The sequence below is a fragment of the Callorhinchus milii genome, unplaced genomic scaffold (assembly GCF_018977255.1).
Source record: "Callorhinchus milii isolate IMCB2004 unplaced genomic scaffold, IMCB_Cmil_1.0 Scaffold4, whole genome shotgun sequence".
NCBI classification, from domain to species: domain Eukaryota; kingdom Metazoa; phylum Chordata; class Chondrichthyes; order Chimaeriformes; family Callorhinchidae; genus Callorhinchus; species Callorhinchus milii.
In genome coordinates, this window is record NW_024704745.1 from 23,276,087 (window position 1) to 23,293,593 (window position 17,507).

Sequence of the window (17,507 nt, forward strand, 5' to 3'; positions counted from 1 at the left end):
AGGATGGTTCTCATCACCCTGGGACATTGTCAAATTATTTTTTGCTAGTTTAGTCTCCAAATATTGACTTGGAAAATGTTTCTTTTCTATTGGATAAAGTTGCTGCAGTAATCTAACAAGGTTAATTTTGAATGTTTCTCGGTTGGCTGAAAAAAATACTTTTGAAACCTTTTTTAACCACTTGGACCAAATTTTAGTCGTGTGGGTCCCAATACCAAAATGAGACAGGGTTGCAGAGGCAAAGAAAATGGGAAGATTTAATATTTAAATATGAAAAATGTAAAAGAAAAGTTAAAATCATAAATTAGAGAAGAAAACATGGGGAAGTGCAGAAGTTAGAATTGTAGCAGTGTATTTATTATAATGATAATGTTGAAGTTTCAACAGCATGACTATAATGTTTTAAGCTGAATGTGAACTGATTTATTTTTAAGTAATGGTAGAACAAAATATCCCGGAGCTAGTATTGATAGAATTAAGGATGGCTTTTGTATTTGCTGATATTGAGCAACTGACAGTCTTTCAAATATGTATAATTGCTTACAATTTTCTGATTAACTTTGATTAGTTTAACGTTTTTGAAATTGTCTTAAGTGAATAGAAAAGCTGTATTCAAGTTGATTTTTTTTTCTTTTTACAAAGAGTCTGTTGCCAATTCTGGTAAATATTCACAGTTTTTACAACTGTTTGAAAGTTCCCAGAATTGACCATAGTATTTACAAACCAAGTAAAGCTATTTTTGATGTTCTGTAAATAAAAACATTTGAATACTACAATACTGCAATGCTTGTATTCTAATGTATTTATTCTATTGCAATTTTTCATATCGCTTTCAACTGAATGTCCTAACTAATCTTTCCTCATGTCCAGATCGTTCCTATGTATAAATACTCCAATGAGCAAATGGTAATTGTTTTTATGTTCCTTTATGCAGTTTAAGGAATGCTAATGGCCTGACAGCAGCAGACCTCGCTCTTGCCCAAGGATTCAATGAATGCTCCCAGTTTCTGTCCAATTTGCAGAACTATCACCTGAATGGTTCCTACACCAATGGAATCTCAAATGAGTTTTACCAGCATACTTTCACAAGTGGCCTAAACGGCTACAGCGCAACTAATCGGAAGCGAACTCATGAGGATGCTGAGCATGCTGCAGTAAAGAAACCGAGAACTGAGGGTAAGCTTTCGTGCCATTACATATTTTTTATTCTTATAGTAGCCACCCAAATCATTCCATATGTATGTGTGAATCATTATTCAATGACCATTATCAGCCATATTAAGGAAAAGGAACATAAAAATACCTTAAACAAAATGCAAAATACTGCAAATGCTGGAAATCTGAAAACAAAAACAGAAGTCGCTGGGAACACTCAGCAGGCCAGGCAGCATCCATGGAGAAAGGAAAGTAAGTCAAGGTCTCGGGTCCACAACCCTTCGTCAGGTATAAAAATACCTTATTTATAATTATTCTTTAGTATATGCCTTTTAATACTTTTGAATTTAAAAAATCTGTAGCCTTATTTTGGTCAGATGGGTGTTTGTCATGTGGAAACCCATTGCCATCCTTCAGAGTATCCAAACGAGACAAAGTTCCACATATTCATGGAAAATTTTCCCTTGTCTGGAATCAATTGTGAACTCTCTCCCCAAAGGGACACATCCTTTTTGCATCCTATTCTCTCCCTTTGGGCCTCTACCCACCCGTCTCTCCACATCTTTAACCACATCTCTGCTTCAACCTTCTCTTCCCTCATCACCCGCGTTAAACCCCGTACATGCTTCTGCGAATCCATCCCCATCTTTCTCCTGACCTCCCAGCTTCCTCCTTGTCCTGCTTACGGTATTGTTAACCTCTCCCTGTCCACTGGCACAGTTCCCACCTCCTTCAAAACCACTGTCATCATCCCCCTTCTCAAAGAAAAACCTCCTTTGACCCATCCATGCTATCAAATTACTGTCTCTAACCTGCCTTTCCTTTCCAAGACATTGGAATGAGTCTTTGCTTTCCAACTCCACTTTTTTCCGGCACTCCATGCTTGAACCCCTCCAATCTGGTTTCTGCCTAGCCCACAGTACTGAGTCTGCCCTGGTCAAAGGCACCAAATACATTCTCTCCATCTGTGACCAAGGCTCTCTTTGCTCTTAATTATTATTTGATTATTTATGGAGTCCTGTAGCTCAGTGGTTAGAGCACTCGCTTTGCAAGCGAGAGACCTGAGTTCAATTCCAGGCACAGGGCGAAACCTTGGGCAAGTTTCCTTACTCCACACGCCTAATAATAATCCCTCCAAAACCCAAAACAATAATAAATTGGTCAGTTTCAATCTGCGACTCTTTGTGGGACATTGCTGTGCGCAATTGGCTGCCGCGTTCGCCCACAAATATACAGTCAATTCACTTTACAGTGTGTTCTGTGAAGCGCTTTGGGACGTCCTCCTGACGTGAAAAGCGCTATATCAAATGCAAGGATTATTATTATTATTATTATTAATCTCTACCACCATTGAGACTGTTGACCATGCAGTCCTTCTGCACTGCCTCACCTCTCAACTCCACTGTCATGGTTCTGTCCTTTCACTCTTATCTATCCCAGTGTGTTCACGTTGTCTTTGCTAACCGCTTCACCTCTTGCCCATGCACAATCCCATGTAGTGTTCCTCAAGGCTCTATCCTCTGTGCTTTCCTCTTTACTATGTAAATGCTCCCGCTCAGTGATGTCATCCCCAAGCATGGGGTTAACTTCCACATGTATGCTGATGGAGCCAAACTTTGTCTCTTTGATTCCTCCTTCAATTCCAGGGCCAGTGTTGTTTTGAAAACAGAAACAGAAGTGGCTGGGAACACTCAGCAGGTCACACAAGATCTATGGAGAAAGGAAAGTGAATCAATGTTTCGGGTCCATGACCCTTCGTCAGAACTTTGTCAGTTCTGACGAAGTGTCGTGGACCCAAAACGTTGACTCACTTTCCTTTCTCCATAGATACTGCCTGACCTGCTGAGTGTTTCCAGCCACTTCTGTTTCTGTTTTCAGATTTTCAGCATCTGCTGTATTTTGCACCAGTGTTGTTCTGACTGATTGCATGTCAGACCATCAAATCCTGGATGAGCTTGATTAACTTTCTCCAGTTGAATGTCAGCATCTCCTGCTTGGCTCCCGTAACAACCTTCTCGCTTCAGACACTGATTGCATTACCCAGCATGAATGCTTTCTCCACCTCACCAAGCTGGTGTAGAACTTTGGTGTTTTATTTGACTTCTAACTAACCTGCCTTTCATTTCCAAGGTACTAGATTGAGACGTTGCTTCCTAGCTTCACTCTTTTCCCGTCAATCCCTGCATTAACCCCTTCAATCCGGTTTCCGCCCAGTCTGTGTCCTTTCCTGCTCCAGGCTCCGTGAGTCTATAACTCCCTACCTTGCTTAGCTCGATTGGTTCCCCATCCCCCAGCAGATTAAATTCAAGATCCTCATTCTCACCTTCCTCCATAGTCTCGCCTCACCCTGCCTATGCGACCTCAAATCTTACCAACCCAGACACTCACTTTCCTCAGTGGGCACCACCAACAACAAAATTATATTTATTTTGTGCCTTTCACGTTGGAAGGAGTCGCAAGGTGCCGGCCAGTTCAGTGTTTGCACCCGAGCTACAGGTTGGAATTGAGGGGTAGAGAATCGGGGATAGGGTGGGAGGGGAGATCTGTCCAAATTGTTTTACAAGGATTTTATAATGGAGAGGTAAATAGATATATAAGAAGCCTGTGTATGTTGTGGGGGGAGGGGGAAGAGAAAAGTGGGGTTGCGTGGTAGGGGTGCGTGGTGTCACAGGACAGGCTGTGCTGGTGTTCGTGTGAGAGAGATGGGGGCTGGCCAATCTGGTGCCACAGTGATAATAGTAATAATAATCTTGCATTTGATATAGCGCCTTATCACATCAAGTGCTCTCGGACATTAACCTGCATGAAGAGCGCTATATAAATGCAAGTTGTTGAGACATATTATCATATATAATATCAATATAATATAGTAATAATATTGTACAACTATAGCTCCTAACAGAGCAATTTTTCAGTTCATGCTTAGCTTATTTTACATGACGTCCATTTATCCGCACTGTTTGGAATGGGGCTAATCTCAGTTAGTGTAGATAATTGGCTCTCTACTGTACTCCAAGTGCTTTTATCAGCAATCTAGATAACAGGATCAGTACTTTATATTTCAGGCCTCTTGTTATAGAACTCCAATTCCCATTATCTGTGCAGATTGTTCTTTGTACCTGTGAATTATATTGTAATGATTTATGGACTTGGATCTCTTGATCCCTTAATGGGAATATATTACACCTCAGTCTAGATTTACTTTATTTGTGTAGCATTTTAAATCATTTAGAATTTGGCAAATTGTTGAATTCAGTCTTAACTTAAGTCGTGTTTTTGTAATTTTTTTAAAGTTACAGAAAGCGGACTTCAAGACGAAGGTTGTATTTAAGAATTTACCAAATTCTAGATTCTCTGAAATGCTGCAAAAGGTAAATTTCAACCTAGGTAGAATTTCTGACCACCAGTGTTTCTCCATTTTGAACACATTCCCACCTACTATTCTTAAATTCTAAGTATACTACCTCACACTTTTCAATATAAAACTCCATCTACCACAGATTGGCCCACTCAATTTATCCATATTTTTTCGTAGAAATGTTCTGCTGTTTCTTCACAATTCATAACACCTTCCAGCTTTGTGTTATCAGCAAAATTAGAAATTACAAACAAAGAAATTGTAGACACTGTAAGCAACAAATACCATTAAGCATTTTCCTGATAAGGTATATCATATTAATTAGCAGCCAGAGTATGGTTTCCTTTAAGAATCCAGGAAAGGTGGTTGAGGCGAGAACACTACACTCATTTAAAAAGCAGCTTGATGCTGTGATGGGAGGATGAGATCAGTTGGGCCTTCTTCATCCAGACTGATCTTGTGAGTCAACATTTTCCTTACCACAGAAGAATACTTGAGTGTGATATTTTTCTTTTCCACATTACATATCCTTTTGGCATCAGTGATTTCACACAAATGGTGGGCTCTCTTCTGCTGTGAGGCCTTGTCCAGTAAAATTAACTTGAAACTTCTCCCAAACCTATTTCAAAAAAGGTCTTTTACATACCCAATGAAGAGATTTCTCGTCAATTTTGGCATAATTCAAACCAAGCAAAAGTTTTTAAATGCTGTTAATTCATTGTGTATGGAAGATGGATAGATTGTAGAATGCTGAATCTTTTCAGTGAGTTAGGAAGACTTTTGCTGAAGTTATTTTGCTGGGAGTAAAGCTTTTTTTTAACAAAAGGCTAGTGTATTGAAGTGCATAGCTGGGTTTATCTGGGGTGACCAAAAAGTTGTGATACCATTACAATGTCTAATAATTCTTAAAGAAATGATTTTTTTAGATAATAGGGTAGATATCACGACTTTTGGTCACCCTGTACTACATACTTTACGTTGCTTTCTATCAAGTCAGAAAACGAGCAGCAAAGTTGGATGTTTGCTTTTTTTAACGTGATTTGCCAACCAATGTGCTGTATAAATACAGCATTAATATCTGCTGCGGTTGTCACTTGGAAAGTTATAGATTTTACTATTTTTGGAGAAAATTCTGTGTTGCATATTTTCTCTATTCTTTGGATCCTTTCTTTGGCCTAAAAGATACATGCTCTGAGAAATTCATTGTTATACCTTGAGCCTCCCACTGATACAATAGTATGCTTCTGTTTCCCAAAGCACCATATACAGCATTGACTTAATGCTTTCTCGTTTAGCCTATTGGCGTTTCTTTCAAAACAATTATTAAACGGATTAATATTTTGAAGAATATTCATGACTTGATTCCTCATTAAGTATACATTAAGTATACTTTCCCCATTTCCCACGGATTTAAAGTGAGGCCTGACTTTGCTTAGTCACTTGTGTCTCTGTAAATAGCTCTAATGATTGTTCTTTTGCTGCCATGGCTCATTTTCATGGTTATCTTTTAGTTTGTTCACCTTTATTCCCTTTTTTAATTTTTTTTTAAAATTCAAACTATCATTTTCCACATCTTCTAAAAAAAAATGCAATTATACATGTGCATATTGTAACTTAAACTAAATTTCTTAAGTAATAGATATTTGTTCACTTGGAGATAAACATATAATTTTAACCCACTGAATTTGTTTTAAAACATTTCAATATATTGTCCAAATGCACTGTGTAAATGTGATGTAACATGGTCATATTTTGCCTTTTGAATCTAAACAAAAATTTTAGAAAACTTATAAAATGGATAAGTATCTGATTAGCTTGTGCCCATGCGTGTGCACATACAGGTGTGCATGCATGTGTGCTTACAGCAAATTCCTTCTCTTTGACGGCTTAGGGATGGCAACGGACATCAGTGCAGTGGATGATCTTGAAAGCATGTACACAGAGTTCAAGCCTCCAGCCATTTCAGGTGGGACTGGAGGATTTCCAGCTGGCCACAGCGACACTCAGATCTCACAGGACATCACAGCTCAGGAAACTGGCTATTTTAGGGGAGAGGAATTTGAAGTCTTCACAGTATCTCCTATGCAGACCCCATGTCGTTGTATCAATAAATATGCATATGACTTTTGACATTTTTGTTGCGAAAAGTTGCAAATACCCTTTGAAAGTTACAATTCATGCACTAGATAAATGCTTCAGCAAATCTCCTTTACTTGCTACAGTATTGCCAAATCACAATAAATATATGTTGATACGTTGCTTTCCAATGATGCAAACTGGAATACTGTAATACTTTATCAGATTGCCTACTATTGGACATCCAGTTTATGTTTAATTCACACTTATTTTTCAAAATGTTAGATTTCCAGTTTCAGTAATGTACTGTCTGATTTGTATTCCGAAAAATGTGTCAGATGAAATCTAACTTAAAAGGAGTTTTAAATTTTAGCTCCCATCTAATGTACTGTATCTGGATTCTGGTGGTTGAGGTATTTTTGTTGAAAGGATTTCAAAACTACTCCTTTGTACACAAAAATAGATTGTTTTTAAATTAATATCTTTGATACTTTGAATTTTAACCATTCTGGCAATGATTATTGGTTCTGAAAGTTGTAAATATTAAAGTTTTCTGTATAGATATAAATGGTTACTGTTAGATCAGTTTGAGGGACAAATATTAAATTTGGGGCATTTAAGCTGCTAGCTGGTTAATGTTAAAATGTTTATATATGTGTAGTTTTAATATACTGCCCAAAAATATTATAAGACAGTAAATTTCGAGGAAGCTTCAGTTAGGTGCATAATAATTCCACTTTCTCTCAAATTGAGTCATAGTTAATTCACTTTCAAAGCATACTTAAGGTATGTTAGAGGAAATTTGCAGAAATCTACCAGAATCTATGTAAAATGATTCATTGGATTTACTTCTAATTTATTTTCAACAGTTGGAAATTTTGGCATCTTATTGCTGAAGTTTTCACTGTAGAACTGGGACATACCAACGGTGCTGCCAATAAAACAGCTAACATTTTGCAGAAATGTGTCTAAAGATCGAGTCAAATGGCCTGACTTGAAATAATGCAAATTTCTCTGCAGAATGAGCAAGGAAATTGTTTAGGTAAACATTTATATTGAATTGTGGGGTTGAAATTCCTCTTGCCATTAAGTGTAGCCATTTTGATGTTCATCTATAATGAAACAATCCAGTTTTAAGTGTGTGTTACAAAGGTTTATCCTGTTTAATGACAAAAATGAATTTTTGCCCTTAGGTTTTTAAAAAAATATTGTAGTTCCATCCTTTTCAAGATATGATCAGATGCTGGTACATGTTTCTGTACTCTTAAATTTTCTATACCTGTATTGCAACAGAGAAAAACCTAAATTTTATAAAAGCTTCAAATAGGAAGGGAAATCTAGACTTCAGCCTTACTTGCTACATGTTGTTATACATGTGATTATGCAGCGTACGTTTTATACTTTGCATTTTTAAAATGATGTAATTTAAGTTTTAGTAATTAAAAATAATATGCTGTAACTAATGATACAAGTTGAAGACGATTGATTCAAAACTTTAGGCTGTTTCAAGAACCTGAACCTTGTGATCTTATGTGAGTATATAGAGATTAAGTGCTTTTGTATTTCAATCCAATTTAAATGGTGTGAGGTTAAAAGTGCCAGGAAAACACTGGAGTGATGAGAAACAGAGAGGACAAAAGTACAATATCTACTATGAAAAATACCAGTATGTCTCTCACCTAAAACAGTAACTGATAGTTTCCATCCATACAAATCAAAGACCAATAACGCCCCAAAAATGTTTGTGCTCTGGAAGGTAGGTACGTGTAGACAGTAAGCCACTTATAACATTAGTTTTCAGTAGCTTAAAATAAATGCCTTATTGTGAATAATTACAATTTTCTTCATCTTTCTTCATCTAAAAAGGCACTGAGAAACTGAACTGCTTCAGAAAATTATGATCCTATTTGAGCACTAAAAGGGCTTTGCAAATACAAGATTGCATTGAACTTTTTTTTTTTAAAAATTAGATGTTGCAGTTGTGGCCCTGGTCCTTACAAATACTAATTAAGAAACTGTTGGAGAATGGGAAATGTTGTATAATGTTCTATATTGAATTTTTCACTGAATATAGGGGCTTAATCACTTTTTCTCTGGAGATGAGATGATTGAAAGAGGACCCGATAGAGGTGTGTATAATTATGAAACGATTCAAAAAGGTGGACAATAACAAACGAGGCGCGTAAATATGAGATGGCAAATTTAAAAGGGAATTTTAGAGAAAATTTAAGCAGAGTGTATTGAAGCTGGAAGCTGTGGTTGAAGTAGAAATCATCATTTTTAAGAGGAAATGGTGCATACGTAAGGTTGAAGGGAATCAAGGAGTATGGGAGAGAGTATTAGAAGGGTTGGAGGCTTGTGTGAAATATAAGCATTGGCACTGACTAGTTGGTCTAAATGGTCTGTTTCCATGCTATGATGTTTTATGTAATTCTTTGTATAATGTTAGTACTATTTCAGCAAGCTTCCAGCTGGCCTCGGTTAGTTGTACGTTTTGGCTATGGATCAGAAGTCTATGGGGTGATTGGCTCCTGGCATGGGAGAGTGCAATGGTAATTCATTCAGTCAGGTTCCACGTAGGAGTAAATTTTGTACTGCTATCCAAGCAAAAACTTTGGGCACAGCTTCTTTGAGAAATTGTGGTATGAAAGAATTTAAAAGACTCAAGCAAGGAGTACAGTAACATCAAGGAGAAAATAATGGCAGCTGCTACTGCAATCTCCATACCTACTGCTGACAAATCTTGAGAGATTCGAACTAAGCAGTAGGACCTCATCTCATCAATGTCAGACATTCAGTAATACCTACATCCAAATTTTACTGATAACCCAAAGTTTAGGGGTAGAGTGGTCTTTCTAAAGACCTAGATGAGCAGAGACCTCTTTTACCAGACCAAAGAGGAGTAGGAATTCACGATTTATTTTACTAATGAAAAGATCATGCTTGAAGAATAAGTTTAGGATGGTCTTACATGAAAGGACCAGTTTTACCAAGACGTTTTGTCTTCCTATAATGGTGGTAACATTATTCATTTCCTTAAAAGGTATCTTAAAATGTCTGCAATGCTAAATGGGAACTTTTTTGATATAGATATAACTTATGTTATATAACTTATCTTCCTGTGTTATGACATTGTGTTGCGCTGGGCCTCGAAATTAACAAAGGAGAAATATGATGCCACAATTTGTCATGTGGTGGTGCCACAAAATCAAGTTGGTGAATGTCCAGTGATATCCAGATTTACAAGAGTACCTGGAAAATCACCTGTATTCTGTGACTGTTTAGAATATGAATCATATACTAACAAATCTTATGGCAGAATCAGTTTAATCTGTGATTTATTGTAGTTTTGTTTTTCTCTTATTAAATTATTCCTGCTCACAGGAATAATGTTCCCTAAACCTCGTACCTAACACAAAGGTGTTCCCACCCCCATCGCTCAGTTAGCTTGAATCTTCTGGCGTACCTCTACCCCTCCACTCCCATCATTTGAGGCAGTGCTTTCAGCCACTGTGCACTATGTTGCTGTTGTATTCTTATTTTGGTACATAGGATCGGTGAGTCTTGTGCTTGGATGGTGTGATGAGGTTGACTTGTGCAGCAGTTAAATAGTGCAGCCATGTGATCACACAAACAATTTTTTATTTAAAATGGTTTAATATGTGGAATTAATGCTTCAATTCTACCCACCATTGCAAACTTCCTCCATTGAAATGAAGAATTATTTTGTTCACAGAACAAGAGAAGCTGGCTAATTGGAGTAATTGTTTGGCAGCAATACCTTAAAGTAAACCCCCACACAGATTAACAATTTGGAGTTCAGATCTGATCACTTTGCTCTTCCCTTCCTGGGCAGGAAACACCAAGGAAAGTTAGAGCGCATACTCATGTCAATACAGACCAATTTTACATTTATAAAGCACCTTTCACATGGGGAGGATGTCCCAAAGTGCTCGTCATGTCATAGGTAAAGCATATGCTTGAGATAGCAGACATCGTTTCACTAAGCATTATTGTTGTCCAATATATTGGTTCAAGCTGATAAGACCTTGTCTCATTGCCGACCATGATATCTAGCAAATTTCCCAACTATTAAATATTCATGCTACCTTTCATAATTTGTTCAAATTGAAGGAATTAGAGAGTGTTATATTATGCATTATTACATGGTTGTCTTCATTGCTTACATCGAGCTCTGTTTGCAAACTGGCCTGGCATAACTTAAAGTTTGGCCTTTTTTTGTGTATGATCACATTTTGTGTTCCTACTTGATCTGTTTATGCCTTCTCCAGTAAAATAACTTGGGTGTGTGAGTAAGATCCTTTTAAACAGGTAGAGAAGAGCATTTTGAGTTTTTTCAAAGAATGTGGACAATCATGATTATAAGTAGTTGATTCTAACATTTGTTTGAGGGAGAGGATTTTCTTTATTTGAGCAAAAGTAGCATGATCCTATACAGAGTATATCTTCCTTTTTTCTGAAGAGAACTGATTGTGTTCAATATTCTATTTGTTTGAGATCTTTCATAAACACATGTAAGCTTTACATTCAAATTACTGTAATAACTTTTTTATGTTTAGTAAATTATCGAATTTTCTCAGCAATACTTTTCAAGTTGAAGGAAACCAATTGCTTCAATTTAAATAATGTTTTAAAAAATCATTCTGTTTAGCACTGATGATGTCATTCTGTTCACAATATTGTATCATGGAGTTTGTTTGAAAGAATGGTTAAAAAGATCTGTTATCAACTTTCGTTAAAATCGTAATCTGAATACTGTTGTTCTTGATGCGTTTTGCACTCTTTGTTACAATAATAAAGAATTCTTATTACCTACCCTAAGGGGTTCCAATCAGTTAATTTAGTAACACATTCTAATTTATTTTCCTTCTTCATCTCCCTCTCCAGTCTGCCTGCTACATACACCAGCCAATAAAAACAGATCATAGGTCTGCTTTGAGACACTTGGTAATGGCAGAATTAGCTGTTGGAATGTGAGTGAGTGGTCTAGGTAGGAGAATGTTGTAGGAGAATCTCTTTCTCTCTCCCCACCCACCCCATCATTTGGCATAGCTGAAATCAGAATTTCTCATGGGATACCTGAGATTCTAGTCTATGAAGTGGCTTCCACTTCAGTCAGGAAGTGTGTTGGAGCTCCAACATGTTTTATCGCTCTGTTGCGAATGGAGTTCAATTGTCACACAGCTGTGAATTGGAAAAAATGTGATTAAATTAAACTTAATTAAGTTCTCCATTATTATGATTGGGTGTTTTCATAAAGGTTCTTGCAAATTTGAGACCACCATTTTTTAAAATATAGTTACAGTCCTAATTGACACTATTTGTACTGTTGATGGTTAAAAACATGTGGAAACGTTTAACCTTGGCAACTCTGAGATGAAATCCAGTACATTGTTGTTAATGTTAACATTCCTGGTAATGTAGTCAGTTTCCTGGAGATAGTCAATATTTCCATTTGTAAAAAGGCATACTTGGCCTTCTTGTTTTGAACAGTACAGAATTCAACCCCCAAATTGGGGGCTGCATTGCCAGCTAGTTACTCTGGCTAGAATACTTCCTCTGTATGATCAATAAGTGGTTTTAACACCTTTATAACTAGACTATGTCTCATGGTAAAGTTAGGGAGAAGGAAAATAGGCAGGGAAATAAAAGGATTATTTTGTGTTTCAGTACTACCAGTTTCTAGCACTAAGAGTTCAGAGGATATCAAACTTGCCTTCATTATTTAATATTTTCTAAAGAAAGCCAACAGCAAAGTACTTCTGATTATCTCAATTTTATCCATTTAATTTTGACACTATTTTAATTCTGAATTTTCCAATGTCTTATAATTAGTCATTGGTCCTGGTAACCCTGAGAAATATTTCAAATTTTGGTCACTCGATTTAGCTTTAAAATATTGTATTGTTTTCACTATATTCCTTTTGGTCTTTTCTGAATAAAGCAATCGGGTTAGCAATAATAGTATGTAATCTCAATTGTACCTCTGCTTACATATTAATTTTGGAATCTGAATCATTTTCTTTTATTCCTAAAAATTCAATACTGAGTATGTATGCACCTATAGCAAAAGAGTTTTTGATATTTACTAGAGACAAAATACAGAGTCAATCCACTTTACACTGTATCCTGAGAATCACTTTGAGGCGTCTCGACAACGTAGTATGGTGCTGTGTCAAATGCAAAGTTTATTATTATATCTCAAGGTAGAATCATTATTGTCTTTCAGACCTATTTTGTTTTGTAAGTGCGTGGTTGGACCTCTAGATGGAGCTCTTTGCCATTACACTGCAAAGAGCTCCCTCTTCATTAACCATGTGAGGGGGAAGAACTGGAGGGTTTTATCCTATATTGTATAGAGTCAGCTTTTTTGGTGGATTGTGAAGTGCCGTTTAACTCTAAATATAGTACCTTTCACGTTGGGAAGACTTTCAAAGCGCTTCACAGGATGTACTGTAATGTGGAGTGACTGCATGATTTGTGGGCAAATGCAGCAGCCAATTAGCGCATTACAGTGTCCCATAAACAGCCATGAAGTTATTTTAACAGATTTGTTTTGAAAAGAAACTCGTAGTGACAAGTATGTCTCTTGCCACAGATACGAATCTCAGTAGCTTCATGGAGAAAATGTTGACAAATGGAAATTCCACAAATGGACAATTACACGACTTCTCTTCGGCTCAGGTAAATGGGATGGGAAACCTGTCTACTGAATTAAGTGCTTGCAATGGTATGGTTAATCACATTGGATTAACCACTTGTAATGGAAGTGGCTTTCAATCCAATGGAGTCACTAATGGCATTGGCAATGCTGAAGAAAGTTCTCAATCATGCATGGAAATGTGTGGTTCACTTCACCAAAATGGGAGTCCTAGTAGTTGTGTGGCACTTAAGCCTACCTGGCCATCAAACCATGCTGTAGATGTTGAGGGTGAAGGAGATCCTCTGCAGTATAGCTATTATCATGGATTTGGAGATACTGCAGAAAGTATTCCTGATTTTAACAGTGCAATGGAACATTCCAATTCTATTAAAGTGGAGGAGCTGTATGACAGTGCTGTTTACAGTGCAGTGCACCTCTTCCATGGTTCTTAAGGAATATTTCTTTGATAAGTAATTTGCAGGATCCATAACTGCCAGTAGAAGATTTTGTTAATGTGATCTGCCACACTGATTTTTTTTCCCCCCACAAGTGGAAGGATACAATGTTTTTTCAACATCTTAGTTTATATTTTTATATTTGACATTATTAAATTCAAGATGGTATTGTCCTGTTTAATTGTTCAATAAGTTTTAATGCCCAATAGGGAAAAATAAAAACAGAAGTTACAGTGCAAACTGTTTTTCAGTGGTTATAAATGAGCATCTATATTTAAGATTCCCTTCAAAAGATTTACTGGTTCCATTGATAACTTTCATATTGAACGCTTGATGAATCTGATTTTGGATTCACATCAGTTACAGGAGAGTGCAGAAATTCTTTTTTTAATTCTTTCCATGTCAGTGATTCAAACTTCCCATTTCAATCTGAGTAAAAGCACGTCAGGAACTGGGATTATGATTTTGGTAAAAATTGTTTGCTTTTTTTTAAAAAAAGTTTGTTCTAGAATAATATTTGTGTCCATAAAAAGTTGGTTTCCTGCAGTTTGATGACAAAATGAAGCCTAAACATCAAACTGAACATATATTGAAAGGGTCAAGATAGCTTATGTCAATTGCATTTTCAAAACTTGATCTCGTCTTACATTCTTGTCTCATTCTAGACATACCATTTTAAATTTATATAATGATGTTTGGGCATGGCACAACTAATAGACAATGCCTACTGAAGGTATTTTTTGAGAGTTAGTTGTAGATTTTTTGATGTTTGTTAAAAATGAAATGTGGCCACTTGTTCAGTGTGATATAAAAAAAATTGTATACTTTTTCAATATTTTGCATGATGGTTAGTTTGAAGTGCATTGTTGTGTGAACATTAAAACTTCAAATATTTACAAGCTGAAAGAAATGGTTGTTTGCAAACAATTTTTTTATGTTACAAGTTAATCTACATTGAATGGGTTTAACAGTTTGCATATAAAATGGTGTTTTGCTTTTAGAAGTATTTTATTCATTTGTGTATCCTTTTCATGCCATTGTATGTTCCCTATTTTAATTGTTGAACTGACATCTAAAAGGGGAAAAAATGCTTGATTTTGTATGCTACTACTGTAACTAAGACTTTATGCATTAAAATATGTTATCCTTATTCAGTATTTCCATTTATGTTTCTTTCATTTTACATTTTAATGCTTTTAATACACCTTTTTGTTAAACAAATCCTGAATAAATTAAACATTTCTATCTATTCTATATAACGTATTTATACTTGTAAAGGAATTAGCATTCAAAATAAACAGGCACAACTAAAACAATCATAAAACCTAGGGTTCATAGTTATACAAATATCATTTCAATAGGAGGTTATAGAGATTGTTTCAAATGTAACCTAGTGGAGCAGCTCAAGAATGATGGGACTGAATTAATTACAGAAGTGGAAAGATTCAGACATCCAGCAAAACTACCTGGGAGAATATAGTTGCACAACATATACCTTAAAAAGAGTCAGCCGCATGGGTCTGGGAAAGGGCAGGTAAGTGGGATAGAAATGATTGTTCTTGAGGGAGCAAGCACAGATCGAATGGCCACCTTTTGTGCTGTACATACGAGGGTTCAATTTTGCAGAGGTAGTCTTAATGCATTGAGTTTAAATGATTCTAACAAGTAAGTAAATAGCTGGAAATCTGCATGTAATAGGATATCTTTACCATAATATTGATTTTTTAAAATGAAAAATGCTTTATTAAAATAGGTAAATAAACCATTAAACAGGAATGTAAGTCGGGTGTTGCATCGACTAAAAAGGAATCTGGGGATCTAGTTCGCTTTTACTACAACTAGGTCTCTGAACCAAAGCGCTGTATATTCCTGAAGTCTATCTTCACATCTTTCCTGCACAAACTTCCCTTTTTTATTTTAGGTTTCATAGGCAAATTATGCAATGTATCATTATTGTAACTACATTGCTATAAAATTACAAAACACTAGCTGATGCTGAATATCTGCAAAATGCCAAGCAAATTTAGAAAGGTGCGTTTTCAAGCTTCTTTAACTACCAAATTACAAGAAGGTTACATTTGTATAGCGACTTTCACGTTGGGAGTATGTCCCAAGGCACTGGACAGAGTACAACATTTCAGACCCGAGCAGGAATTGGAGGGGAGAAGGGAGGGGAACGGTGGTGGCTGATGGCATGGTGGAAGAGGAGGGTCTTGAGGCAGGACTTGAAGGAGTCTAAGCAGGGGGCGAGGCAAGTGATTGGGGCATGGAATTCCAGTGGTTGGGGGCAGAGTGGCTGAAGGCTCTCCCGCCAATGATGGGGCTGGTGGGTCGGGGACGTGGAGCAGGCCGGAGCTGGCTGAGTGGAGGGAGCGGGTGGGTTGATAAGGGGTTAGGAAGTCGCAGAGTTAGAGTGGGGCGAGGCCGTGGAGGGCTTTGTAGGTGAGGACCGGAACTGGATCCTCTGAAGGATAGGGAGCCAATGGAGTCGGGTGAGAGTGGGGAGATGGGGTCACGGAGTTTGATGAGGGAGAGGACACGAGCTGCAGTGTTCTGGATTATCTAAATAAATAAAAACTAAATACTGATTTAAGATTTAAAGGGTAAACAAAATAATTTAATGATATCATTCATGACTAACAAAAACAATTTGCATTTGTATAGCACCTTTCACGTTGGGAAAGATCCCATAAATGATTCAGATAGTATTTTTAAATATTCTGAAATTCTTATTTTAAAAGGGAGTTAGTTTTAAGATAGCCTTTTTTGTCTTTCAGCATCAGTTTCAATAATGGATTATAATTTCAAACTGCAATTCACTTTTCAATGATTAGCATTCAATAATTAGGTTATTCTTCCCCAAAAAGCTATTACTGTTTCAATAATATTTGGGGTCAGTCTGAAAAATACTGAAACCCATCACCTCAACCAAGAGTATCGAAAACATACTCTATGCATCCCATCTATACATGGATACTCCCAAGAATATTTATTGGAATGGAATGCACACTCTATCCCTGGAGGGACGCAACCTGCTTATCTAATTCCGGGAAGTATTAGGCGCAGGTTTGCAAGAGCCAAGGCTTGGAGACCCGAGTGTACAATGGGATACTCTTCGTGCTACTGACCAGCTAAAACCGCATAGCTTGCCATTGAGTCACTGCGTGGCAAGCTTATTCGCTGTCTGACGACTATCCGTTACAGCATTGGGTGACGCTGTTAACAGGAACGCAGTGGGAAGAGTCCCTGCTCCCGGTGACTGGTCTGCCTTTCCAAGTCCTGCCAATAAGCCAGCCTGGCTGTGCCTGGAATACTGCGGTAATCTATACTAATAAAGGCAAAAAGTCTGTGTGTCTGTCCACCAAGAACGCAATAACCGATTGACATAGAGACATGATTTATACCTCATTGGAAAGGTTTTGCATAGGGGAGTGTCAGGGCATATTTTTTTCGAGGGCCTATCATCGATGAGCTATATTTTTAAAAAATGCTTTAATTAAGCCCCAAAATATGTCTGGGTAGTGTTCTGCAACAATGTAGCACAATAGTCCTCCCAACAAGGAGTCCTCCCACTGAGTCCTCTCAATTGGAGGATATTTTTGTGCAATAAATTAAAATGGTCAGGTATATTTGTAGACCAATGTTATGCTATAATATGTTTGTTATCACATACAATAAAAAACTAATTTTCTAGAACTTGTCAACCTTTTATTTTGGGGGATCTCCTGTCGTTATATAAAGTATTATAACATAAAGTATAATAATATAAAGTATAAAATAACTTAATATACAGTATAAT

General features: G+C 36.8%; 1 protein-coding gene across 2 annotated transcripts in view; it reads left to right on the forward strand.

The window, feature by feature from the left end:
* Window positions 1-14,865, forward strand: part of LOC103177549 (ankyrin repeat domain-containing protein 10) — a 50,405-nt gene extending 35,540 nt beyond the window's left edge. The window contains exons 4-6 of one of the 2 annotated variants that reach the window (XM_007891768.2): window positions 935-1,176; window positions 6,405-6,479; window positions 13,209-14,865. In XM_007891768.2, coding sequence (XP_007889959.1) covers window positions 935-1,176; window positions 6,405-6,479; window positions 13,209-13,705 — 814 coding nt within the window. In that variant the 3' untranslated portion in view covers window positions 13,706-14,865. The remainder of the gene's footprint in view (window positions 1-934; window positions 1,177-6,404; window positions 6,480-13,208) is intronic. The other variant, XM_007891769.2, reaches the window with a different exon arrangement.
* Window positions 14,866-17,507: the final 2,642 nt, after the last annotated feature.